At 45.9% G+C, this 12,519-nt stretch overlaps 2 protein-coding genes across 5 annotated transcripts in view; one reads left to right on the top strand and one right to left on the bottom strand.

Moving 5' to 3' along the window:
• The window catches only part of mcm10 (minichromosome maintenance 10 replication initiation factor), a 54,404-nt gene extending 49,217 nt beyond the window's left edge, over positions 1–5,187 (top strand). For all 4 annotated transcript variants that reach the window (XM_078420099.1, XM_078420100.1, XM_078420097.1 and 1 more), the window contains exons 19-20: positions 1,575–1,617; positions 4,029–5,187. In XM_078420099.1, coding sequence (XP_078276225.1) covers positions 1,575–1,617; positions 4,029–4,112 — 127 coding nt within the window. In that variant the 3' untranslated portion in view covers positions 4,113–5,187. The remainder of the gene's footprint in view (positions 1–1,574; positions 1,618–4,028) is intronic.
• Positions 5,188–8,090: 2,903 nt separating this feature from the next.
• The window catches only part of ucmaa (upper zone of growth plate and cartilage matrix associated a), a 6,683-nt gene continuing 2,254 nt past the window's right edge, over positions 8,091–12,519 (bottom strand). The window contains exons 2-4 of the mRNA XM_078419379.1: positions 11,605–11,745; positions 10,203–10,301; positions 8,091–8,786 (exon numbers count right to left, since the gene is read on the bottom strand). Of these exons, the coding sequence (XP_078275505.1) occupies positions 8,689–8,786; positions 10,203–10,301; positions 11,605–11,745 (338 nt within the window). The 3' untranslated portion in view covers positions 8,091–8,688. The remainder of the gene's footprint in view (positions 8,787–10,202; positions 10,302–11,604; positions 11,746–12,519) is intronic.

The raw sequence follows: 12,519 nt of genomic DNA, 5'->3' as shown, positions 1-12,519 counted from the left end.
GTTCTTGCGTAGAACACAAAGTGTTAGTTAGACAATTGAACCATTGTATCAGCAACCTCAGCTACTACCTCATAGGAGACACTCAGACTATCTTTAATCAGACTTCACGGGACTTTATCGTGCACTAACCGTTATTCCCTTTATCACGTACACTGTGGAGGATAGACACAAGATGCTGGAGTATCTCAGCGGGCTCAGGCAGCATCTCTGGAGAGAAGGAATGGGTGAAGTTTCGGGTTAGAATCCTTAAGACTTCACTAGTCTGAAGAAGGACCCTCGTGGAGGCAGATGCAATAGTGGCGTTCATGTAGACAATAGGTGCAGGAGGAGGCCATTCGGCCCTTCGAGCCAGCACCGCCATTCAATGTGATCATGGCTGATCATTCTCAGTCAGTACCCCGTTCCTGCCTTCTCCCCATACCTCCTGACTCCGCTATCCTTAAGAGCTCTATCTAGCTCTCTCTTGAATGCATTCAGAGAATTGGCCTCCACTGCCTTCTGAGGCAGAGAATTCCACAGGTTTACAACTCTCTGACTGAAAATGTTTTTCCTCATCTCCGTTCTAAATGGCCTACCCTTTATTCTTAAACTGGCCCCTGGTTCTGGGCTCCCCCATGTGCTTTGGACAGGCACATGGATATGAAGGGATATGGATTATGTGCATGAGATTAGTGATGGTCTTATCATCATGTACGGCACAGACATCGTGGGCCGAAGGGCCTGAATCTGCACCAGCTGTACCGCCTTCTACCGAGGTACAGTGAAAAGCTTTTGTGTTGCGTGCTATCCAGTCAGTGGAAAGTCTATACATGATTACAATTGAGCTATGCACCGTGTACAGATACAGGTAGTGACATTTAGTGCAAGGTAAAGTTTGATTAAAGATAGTCCAAGGGTCTCCAATGAGGTAGATGGGAGGTCAGGGCCGCTCTCCAGTTGGTGATAGGATGGTTCAGTTGCCTGATAACAGCCGGGAAGAAACTGTCCCTGGATCTGGAGATTTTGGGACAGTTTTTTCCCAGCTGTGATCAGGCAACTGAACCATCCTATCACCAACTATACCAATGAAGGCAATCTTTTACTCGGGATCACATTTTAATATCATTCAGAAGTGTTTATCTGAAACCTCATCTGTTCCCTCAGATTATATAAATACAATGGGGTTTATAGTAGAAAAGGGAGTGTTCAGCTGCAATGATTCCCCAACTAACACTGTTATAAAAGATTTTTGTCATTTTCATCTTGTTTTTAAATAGAATGAACTGAACAAACTGCTGTCTTTCTAATGTTGAAGTCCATACATTTCAACAAGTATTTCATTAATTGCATCGTGCTCTGTGATGTTTTGAGGATGTGAAAGCTACTATGTCAATTGTAAATTTATTTTCACATAATATGTTCTTAAGTGTGTATTTTATAAAAACATGTTCATCCTTGTATTTGTATTGTTTTATTTGATTAATGCTTTGGAAGGTGCCCTATCTATAAATGTAATTTGTCGATTATAATGGTATTGGGAAATGTTCTGAATAATCAGCCTTTCACACATTAATATTTTTGAGTGTGTTTTTCAGAAACTGTGGCTTGTTTCAGTGGGAGAGAGATGGAATGTTGAAGGTGGGCCTTTCTACGATTATTGAGTTTTCAATGGTTTAGAACTCTGTTATACCTCATTAATTGTTACTAATATTTGACAATTTACTACTACATTCATCCATTCCAAGTAAAACGAATCGAACACTAAAGATAGACACAAAATGCTGGAGTAACTCAGCGGGTCAGGCAGCATCTCTGGAGAGAAGGAATAGGCGACGTTTCAGGTTGGGACCCTTCCTCAGACTGTCTGAAGAAGGGTCCCAACCCGAAACATCACCTGTTCCTTCTCTCCAGAGATGCTGCCTGACCAGCTGAGTTACTCCAGCATTTTGTGTCTATCTTCGCTGTAAACCAGCACCTGCAGTTCCTCCTGACAAAAATTAAAGAATTAATTTCAGAGTAGATATTAATAACTAGATGTGTATCTTGGCTCTTACTATTTATTCACAAAATGCTGGAGTAACTCAGTAGGTCAGGCAGCATCTCGGGAGAGAAGGAATGGGTGACGTTTCGGGTCGAGACCCTGCTCTTACTATTCCCTGTTACTAGTAAGACAAATGAATAAGCAGACACAAGGAGAGATGATGTTGCGAGTCTCAAGTAGAAATCATGTCTCAATTTGACTCTTTGGCTAAATTCAGGTTGCATGTTCCCCTATAAGTCCGGCACGGTGGCGCAGCGGTAGAGTTGCTGCCTCACAGCGCCAGAGACCCGGGTTCCATTCTGACCACGGGCGCTGTCTGTACGGAGTTTGCACGTTCTCCCCGTGACCTGCGTGGGTTTTCTCTTGAGTTCTTCGATTTCCTCCCACACTCCAAAGACGTGCAGGTTTATAGGTTAATTGGCTAAGTAGAGATGTAAATTGTCCCTAGTGTGTAGGATAGCATTAATGTGCAGGGATCGGTGGGCCGAAGGGCCTGTTTCCGCACTGTATCGCTAAACTAAACTAATAAATTGCCCAGAATGTGAGGATACCAAAATATAGCTCTAAAATTATGAATAATATAATATAGATGTGAATGTGTCAGACTGTGGTGAAACACATTTGACCACTGTTCAAACAAATGTAAGTTTCCAGCCACCTTCCAACTGTGGACTGGAGCCATTTTCCTCATGACTCATTTATCGTTACATATAATATATGTTTTTAAAACCAGCCTGATTGACAGATGATAGACACAAAAAGCTGGAGTAACTCAGCGGGACAGGCAGCATCTCTGGAGAGAAGGAATGGGTGACGTTTCATGTCGAGACCCTTCTTCAGATACTCTTCTTTCAAATCCCTTCATTTAGTTTATTCAAGGCTGATACGTCAGTCACCCGTGGTAGGAAACTCTGTTAAAAATGTCTAGTGGTGTCCAGGTTTGTGAATGTGTCTGGAAACTCTGGCTGTGTATTTCTCCAAGAACACCCACCTCGGACCTTGGCTGTTTTTCATCACAGAACCACGATTGACCCATTTGAAGCTGTGGTTTTGTACGTCATAGAGTGATACAGTGTGGAAACAGCCCCTTCGGCCCAACTTGCCCACACCGACCAACATGCCCCATCTACACTAGTCCCACCTGCCTGTGTTTGGCCCATATCCCTCCAAACCTGTCCTATCCATGTACATGTCTAAATGTTCCTGAAACATTATCATAGTACCTGCCTCAACTACTTCCTTCGGCAGCTCGTTCCATACACCCACCACCCTCTGTGTAAAAATAGTTGCCCCTCAAGAGTAACTCAGTAGGTTTGTAGATTGATTGACCAGTAAATTGCCCCCTAGTGTGTAGGGAGTGGATGAGAAAGTGGAATAACGTAGAGCTCAGGTGATCGGCATGGACTCGATGGGCCGAAGGGCTTGGTTCCATGCTGTATCTTTATTCAATCATTTTTGTTTCTATCCACTGACTGGTTAGCACACAACTAAAATGGTGTCAGGGGCTATGGGGCGAAGGCAGGAGAATGGAGTTGAGAGGGAAAGATAGACCAGCCATGATTGAATGGCGGAGTAGACTTGATGGGCCGAATGGCTTAATTCTGCTCCTAGAACTTATGAAAAACATTTTCACAGTACCTCAGTGCATGTGACAATAAACTAAACTTTCAGAATCACATTTGTAAATTGCTTTGAGATGTTTTACTTCAGTGAAGGTGGAAATAGCTGTACGATAAATATCGTGGGTTAATTTATTGGTACCAATTATCCAAATACGGACGTTTATGTAGAAAAGGAATAGGTGACGTTTCGGGTCGAGACCCTTCATCAGGCCCCTCAGGGTCAGATCAGTGTCTCTACCCAAAACGTCGCCTATTCCTCTTCTCCAGAGACGCTGCCTGACCCGCCCGAGTTACTCCAGCACTTTGTGCCTATCTTCAGTATTAACCAGCATCTGCAGTTCCGTCTTCCATACTGACCTCTCTGTATTCTCTTCCTCTTTCTGCAGGAGAGGAAAGGTCCAAAAATAGGGGGAGAACTGCTGCTGCCCAGAGGCGAAGAACACGGCAGATTTCTGAGCAGTTCAAAGTGATTCCTGATTGCAGGAAGCCCCGGTGCAGAATATCACACTACTATGTCAACTATATCTGAGGTTTATGAACGGCACTAGTGGAGAACCGTGCTATTTTGTACTGCCACGGATTTAAACCCAGAGTCTTTTTTTTAAACTATGAATAAACAGCATTTTTTCTAATTTCTCCATTTGGATGTACAATGAACGCGGAAGGAGGTGAGTGGGATGCCAACGTTATATTTGTAACCCGCAAACAGGGTCAACAAACACTCCCAAGATGGCGCCCAACCTAGGCGACTATTTGCGTGTTAGCCTCAGAAGCAGATCTACAAACTCATATTACAATCGCCCCACACTTCTTGATTAGTGCGGGTGTCAGATGTTATGGGGAGAAGGCAGGAGAATGGGGTTAGGAGGGAGAGATAGATCAGCCGTGACTGAATGGCGGAGTAGACTTGATGGGCCAAATGGCCTAATTCCACTCATATGACATTCTTAAATCTCTATTCCTGCACCAACATTTCATAATTTAATTATGACGGCACGGTAGCGCAGCGGTAGAGTTGCTGCTTTACAGCGAATGCAGCGCCGGAGACTCAGGTTCGATCCTGACTACGGGTGCTGCACTGTAAGGAGTTTGCACTTCTCCCCGTGACCTGCGTGGGTTTTTTCCCGAGATCTTCGGTTTCCTCCCACACTCCAAAGACGTACAGGTATGTAGGTTAATTGGCTGGGTAAATGTAAAAATTGTCCCTAGTGGGTGTAGGATAGTGTTAATGTACGGGGATCGCTGGGCGGCACGGACTTGGAGGGCCGAAAAGGCCTGTTTCCGGCTGTATATATATGATGATATGATGATGATATTCCCTTAACACGTATCTATAACACTGTAAAAGGCTTGATTGTAATCATGTATTGTCTTTCCACTGACTGGTTAGCATGCAACAAAAGCTTTTCACTGTACCTCGGTACACGTGACAATAAACTGAACTCAAACTACCAAACAAAGTGCTGAAGGAACTCGGAGGGTCAGGCAGCATCTGGGGAGGGGATGGAGAGGTGATGTTTCAGGTTGGGATCCTTCTTCAGGCTGATGGAGTAAGGGGGGAGAAAGCTGGAAAAGAGTGGTGGGGGCAGGACAAAGCCCGGCAAGTGATGGGTGGAGGAAGGAACTGCAGATGCTGGTTTGCACTGAAGATAGATACACAAAGTGCTGGAGTAACTCAGCGGGTCAGGCAGCATCTCTGGAGAGAAGGAATAGGCGATGTTTTGGCCCAAGGCTTTTCTCTACAGATGCTGCCTGACCCTCCGAGTTACTCCAGCATTTTGTGCCTATCTTAAGTGATAGGTGGATACATGTGAGGGAGGAGTTTGATGGGTGGAGTAAGTGACAAAGGCTGGAGGTGAAAAGAAGACAAACGGGTGTCGGGTACGAAGAGAGGAGGAGGGAAATGTAAAGCTGGAGAGAGGGGTATAGGGCCAGGGGGGGGGAGTGGGGTCGATAGACAGACGATGTTCACTGATCGCAATGCTTCTGCAGACTGGAGAAACATCGCCAGTCCATTCCCTCCACAGATGCTGCCTGACCCGCTGAGTTCCTCCAGCACTTTGTGTTTTGCTCCAGATTCCAGCGTCTGCAGTTCCTTGTGTCTCCATTAAGAAGCAGAGCATTGTGGGTGATTCTTTTTTAAGTTTACCAGAGTATAAATGGAGACCTGGGTTTGTTTCCAATTCACCGTAACTAATCCTGGAGAGCATGGATAGGTGACGTTTCACAGAGTGCTGGAGTAACTCAACGGGTCAGGCAGCATCTGTGGAGAACATGGATAGGTGACGTTTCACAGAGTGCTGGAGTAACTCAGTGGGTCAGGCAGCATCTGTGGAGAAAAGGAATAGGTGACGTTTCGGGTCAAGACCCTCCAGTCTGAAGAAGACTTCAGAGATGCTGTCTGTCCCACTGAGTTACTCCAGCATTTTGTGTCTCGGTGTAAACCAGCATCTGCAGTTCTTTCCTACACAGAACATCTGGTGATCAATTCATCAATGTTTTAAAAGTTGTGCCTTACTCTCTCTCCTCACTCAGGTCAGCCCTACTAAAAGTGCAGGCAGACCCCAGGGGGAAATTTGATGATGATGTTTGAAATTCCAGCATGACTTTGATTGTGTTTCCAGCGGTGTCTCGCTTCATTCATGTAGAGTGTAAAATAACTGGCTCTGTTTCTGTCCCGTTTATAAGTGTGTTCCATTGAACCAGATGTTCCAGCAAACGTTTCCAGCTGCAAATTTATTTCATATGTGCAATAGAGGAAGTTAAAATGTTGACAGCATCATTTGGTTCAACTCTAAGAGACATTTGGACAGGTACATGGATGGGGTAGGTGTGGAGGGATATGGGCCAAATGCCGGCTGGTGGGACTGGTGTAGATGGGGCATGTTGGGGTACACGAGTCCAAGCTGACCATCGATCACCCATTCACACTAGTTCTGTGTTGTCCCACTTTCTCATCCACTCCCTTAAAACGCTAGGGACAATTTACAGAGGCCAATCAACCTACAAACCCACACAGGAGAAAGCAGGAGAATGGGGTTGAGAGGGAAAGATAGATCAGCCATGATTGAAAGGTGAAGTATTGATGGGCCGAATGGCCAAACGGTTCGTATGACTTATGAAAGCATTATGTTGGTTGGCGTGGTTAAGTTGGGCTGAAGTAAGGGCCTGTTTCCACGCTGTATGACTCTGACTTTAGCATCCATGTGCAAAGGATGAAACTAGGCATGGTAGAAAACAATTGTTTCCTCTCACGAGGGGAGTTGAGCAAATTGGACATGACATTTCAAATAAGCCCACGATTGTCACAGTGAGGTTAAATACCCCTGCACTCTCCCACGTTGCCTAGTTGTGGCCAAAAGACAACATGATTACCGTCACGCCGGCCACAGTGTACAGATACGGGAGAAAGGGAATAACGTTTAGTGCAAGGTAAAGTCCAATGAAATGTGAGGAAAGGAACTGCAGATGCTAGTTTATACCGGAGATAGACACAAAATGCTGGGGTAACTCAATGGGACAGGCCGCATCTCTGGAGAGAAAGAATGCGTGACGTTTCGGGTCGAGACCCTTCTTCCGAAGGTCTCCAAGGAGGTAGATGGGAGATCAGGACCACTCTCTAGTTGTTGAGAGGATAGCACGGTTTCTTTAGTCAGAGGGTAGTTAATCTGTGGAACTCATTGCCACAGAGGGCTGTGGAGGCCAAGTCAGTGGATACTTTTAAAGCAGAGATAGACAAATTCTTCATTAGAATGGGTGTGAAGGGTTATGGGGAGAAGGCAGGAAAGTGGGATTAGGAGGCAGAGATCAGCCATGATTGAATGGCGGAGTGGACTCGATGGGCCAAATGGCCTAATTTTACTCCTATAACTTGTGAACCTGATAACTTGGAAGAAACTGTCTCTTAATCTGGAGGTGTGCGTTTTCACACTTGCCCTGAAACTTGGCACAATGGGTTAAATTTCTGACAAAATCAAACAAAATCATTGGAATTTAATATTTATTCTGTTACATTCTACATGCAGTTGAGGTATAGATTACATACACATGGTAATAAAGTAAAAAGGAAATTAAATGGCACAAATATTATGAGAGAAAATGCTAATCTTTCAAGCTTGTTAAAGTTTGCTAAATGATTTAGTTTAAACCTAAGGCCAGGGAAAAGATGTTAATATGCTGACAGTGGCTCAAGAGAAACTGGCTGTTTTTTTCGCCGTCTGCTATTACACATGGAAGGCCACCTCTTCCAACTTTATTATATTTCTTTTAGAATATAACATTGACGTTACTAAAAAAAATGTGTTGGGGAAAAACTGCAGATGCTGGTTTACATCGAAGGTAGACACTGGAGTAACTCAGCGGGACAGGCAGCATCTCTGGAGAGAAGGAATGGGTGACATTTCGGTGACCCTTCTGAAGAAGGGTCTCGACCCGAAATGTCACCCATTCCTTCTCTCCTGAGATGCTGCCTGTCCCGCTGAGTTACTCCAGCATTTTGTGTCTACCTTCGATTTAAAAAATATTAATTTCCTAATTTATTAATAAAAGGTGAAGATACTGTATTTACCAAAGCAGTAAATAGCTTCTAGAAGCTAGGATAGACACAAAAAGCTGGAGTAACTCAGCGGGACACACAGCATCTCTCAGGAGAGATGGAATGGGTGACGTTTCAGGTCGAAACCCTTCGTCAGACTGGTTAGGGATAAGAGAAACGAGAGATATAGAGATAGAAACCCACCATCTATGTCTCTCGTTTCCATTATCCCAAACCAGCCTGAAGAAGGGTCTCAACCCGAAACGCCACCCATTCCTTCTCTCCAGAGATGCTGCCTGACCTGCTGAGTTACTCCAGTATTTTGTGTCTATCTTCGGTTTAAACCAGCGTCTGCAGTTCCTTCGAACACATCTAGAAGCTAGGATCTAGTTCGATATTTCTGCCACTTTAGTGAAGCTGTAAAAGACACAGCTCCATAACCAATCTCTGCACGACCTTGCTTAACCCATCGCATGCACCTTCATTCCGAGATGCTGTCTTGTGGCTTCTGTTTAATAAACGTGTCGGTTGTACCGGTACGGAGGGTAAAGACCGTCGTAATGCCACTGACGCCATGATTCCACCTTCTCACGATTCCTTTCATACTGTTCTGTGGAACGATTAGGGGGAAAAAGTGAAATGGTTAAATACCTGTGAGGATCACAACGCTGAGTTCGATAGAGCTCTAGGGGCTAGCGGAATCAAGGGATATGGGGAGAAGGCAGGCACGGGTTACTGATTGTGGATGATCAGCCATGATCACAGTGAATGGCGGTGCGTACAGGCTCGAAGGGCCAAATGGTCTCCTCCTGCACCTATTGTCTATGTATCTATGATTACTGTTTGGTTTGGAGTCAGACCCATTCAGCCCACCGAATGCAAGCTGACCACTGATGGCCCGTTCACACTAGTCCTATGTTATATCCTACACTAGTTCCATCCTACACATTAGGGATGATTTACAGAAGCCACTTAACCAACACATCTTTGGAATAGAGTCATACAGTGTGGAAACATGCCCTTCAGCCCACCGAGTCTGTGCTGGCCAATGATCCCCACACACTGCTTCTATCCTCCACACTAGAGAAGATTTACAGAACCCAATTAACCTACAAACCTGTATGTCTTTAGAATGGGAGGAAACCGGAGCACCCGGAGGAAAACCCACGTGGTCACAGAGAGAACGTACAACCTCGGTACAGACAGCACCTGTAGTCAGGATGGTGTGGGGTCTCTGGGCTGTGAGGCAGCAACTCTACCGCTGTACAGCGTTGTTTCAGAAAACCTATTCCAAGTGTCACTAATGCACTCAGTGCTTCAAATATAATTGTTTACATATAGAAATGCAAACAAGCCAACATCACACAGTGAGGGAGCCAGAGTCCAAGACCCGAAACGGACAATATTACAAGAGGAAAACAAAATAGGAATGAGACTTTATGAATTATGGAGGTTTTTTAAAGTAAGCAAAATAAACTAGGGTCTTACTTCAAAGTGAATGCATTCCAATTTCACTCATCATCTGAGTTTTTTACACAGTGGTGGGCATACTCCTGCACCTATTTTCTATGTTTCTATACACCACGAGCTGCCAGAGGAAATGGTACAATAACGACATGTGGACCGGTCCTTCAATAGGAAAAGTTTAGAGGGATATGGGCCAAACGCGGGCAGATGTTTCGAGATGCAGCATGGAAACAGGCCCTTCAGCTGACCATCGACCACCCATTTGCACAACTTCTATGCTATCCCATTTTCTCATCCACTCCCAACACACTAGGTGGCAATTTACAAAGGGCTAATTAACCTACAAACCTGCACGTCTTTGGGATGTGGGAGGAAACCCATGCGGTCACAAGGAGAACATGCAAAGTCCACACAGACAGCGCCCAAGGTCAGGATCTTAGCCAGCTCAGTGGGGCAGCAGCTCTGCCAGCTGTGTTTCTGTGGTGGGACACGGCCAGCATGGAGGAGTTGGGCCGAAGGGCCTGTTTCCGCTCTGTGTGACTCCACACCGACTACTTACCATCTTGCTCCTCCTCCACATAATTCTCCCATTCGTTCAATTGTTCCTCGTGATATTCCTTCCGTCGTTCATCAGCAGAAAGCCTCTGTCTGTGCTCGGCTGTGGGCAAGATTATTTTAAAGATTAAATCAAAATTTGTTTGAAAGTTGCAAATTCCTAGCAGGTCAGGCAGCATCTGTGGAGAGAGAATCAGAGCTGAACACACCTCGTCAGAACAGTTGAGATATTCATAGACCAAAAACATTCACATTTAATTTCTGCACTTCCAATGATCTCCAGGTGGCTCAGGACCAACTCCCCCCTCCCATTCCTGTGGCAACGAATCCCACTTTGTAGCATTGTAGCGCATCAGTTCCACAAAGCCCAATGTCCGCAATGGGGTAGAGGTGAATCGGACAGTACCCTAGCTTATGGAAGGACTCAGCTTCCAACAGCTGAGGAGAGGGGGGAGATTTGCGTCTCTGATTCTGTGGCTTCACCGAGGATATTGGTCTCCAAGTTAGGAAAGTAAGCAGCATTCTTGTGCAGCTGGGCTGGGTCAGAACAGTTCCTGTTTATTTTCATTTTAACTAACCACTTAAAATAAAACATATAAAAACTTTGCTCAAAAACCGCAATGTAATAGCAGCTCATTTGGCTTAGTTTAGCCCAATATAGTTTAGTTTATTGTCACGTGTACCGAGGTACAGTGAAAAGCTATTTGGTGCGCCCTATCCAGTCAGTGGAAAGACTATACACGATTACAATCGAGCCATTTACAGTATATAGATACATAACAAGGGGATAACGTTTAGCGCAAGGTAAAGCCAGCAAAGTCCAATCAAAGATAGTCCGAGGGTCACCAATGAGGTAGATAGTAGTTCAGCACTGCTCTCTGGTTGTGGTAGGATGGTTCAGTTGCCTGATAACAGCCGGGAAGAAACTGTCCCTGAATCTGGAGGTGTGCGTTTTCACACTTCTGTACCTCTTGCCCGATGGGAGAGGGGAGAAGAGGGAGTGGCCGGGGGTGAGACTGGTCCTTGATGATGCTGCTGGCCTTGCCGAGGCAGCGTGAGGTGGAGATGGAGTCAGTGGAAGGGAGGTCGGTTTGTGTGATGGGCTGGGCTGGGTCCACAATTCGCTGCAATTTCTTGCGGTCTTGGATGGAGCTGGTCCCAAACTGAGCTGTGATGCGTCCGGATAACATGCTTTATACGGCACATGTGTAGAAGGTAGTGGTCTTACGGAGAATTATAAGAGTTTATTGTCAACAATGCAGACAGCGAGAAATTGCAGAGAATCGCAGCCCAGACCATCACACAAACCAACCTCCTCCCATCGTCTCGACCCGAAACCTCACCCATTCCTTCTCTCCCGAGATGCTGCTTTTCCCCGCTGAGTTACTCCAGCTTTTTGTGTCTACCTTCGATTGTCCAACCTTGTAGATAATAACCCCTAATCCAGGCATCACTCTGGTAAACCTCAACCTTCTCCAAAGCCTCCACATCTGCGATCAGAACTGCACACAATACTCCACATGCAGCCTGACCAAAGTCCTTTAAAGCTGCATCATGACTTCCTGACTCTTACACTCAAAATCTCATCTACACCCTGTTCAAAGCCCCCACATCATTCTGGTAATAAGTTTATAAATTATAAAGAGTAGAATTAGGCCATTCGGCCCATCAAGACTACTCCACCATTCAATCATGACTGGTCTATCTTTCACCCCCAACCCCATCTCCACAACCCCTGACACCCGCACTAATTGAAAATTTGCCAATCTGCTATTTACATATAACCCACTGACTTGTGGCCTCCACAGCCGTCTGTGGCAATGAATCCCACAGATTCACCACCCTCTGACTAAAGAAATCCCTCCTCATCTCGTTTCTAAAGGTACGTCCTTTAATTCTGAGGCTGTGCCCTCTGGTCCTAGACTCTCCCACTAGTGGAAACATCCTGTCCACATCCACTCTGTCCAGGCCGCTCACTCCTAACCCCATTCTCCCGCCTTCTCCCCATAACCCCTGACACACCTCTCTCTCTCTCTCTCTCTATCTCCCCCCTCCTCTCTTCCTATGTCCTCTGAACTTCTCTATCCCCCTCTCTCTCTCTCTCTCCTTCCCTCCTCTCTCCCTCCCTCCATCCATCCCCCCCTCTCCCTCCCTCCATCCATCCCCCCTCTCTCCCTCCCTCCATCCATCCCCCCCTCTCCCTCCCTCCATCCATCCCCCCCTCTCTCCCTCCCTCCATCCATCCCCCCCTCTCCCTCCCTACCCCCTCCCCTCTCCCTCCCTCCATCCATCCCCCCCTCTCCCTCCATCCATCCCCCCCT

The sequence above is a fragment of the Rhinoraja longicauda genome, chromosome 23, assembly GCF_053455715.1.
Source record: "Rhinoraja longicauda isolate Sanriku21f chromosome 23, sRhiLon1.1, whole genome shotgun sequence".
Lineage (NCBI taxonomy): Eukaryota > Metazoa > Chordata > Chondrichthyes > Rajiformes > Arhynchobatidae > Rhinoraja > Rhinoraja longicauda.
This window is presented reverse-complemented; position numbering and strand designations above follow the sequence as displayed.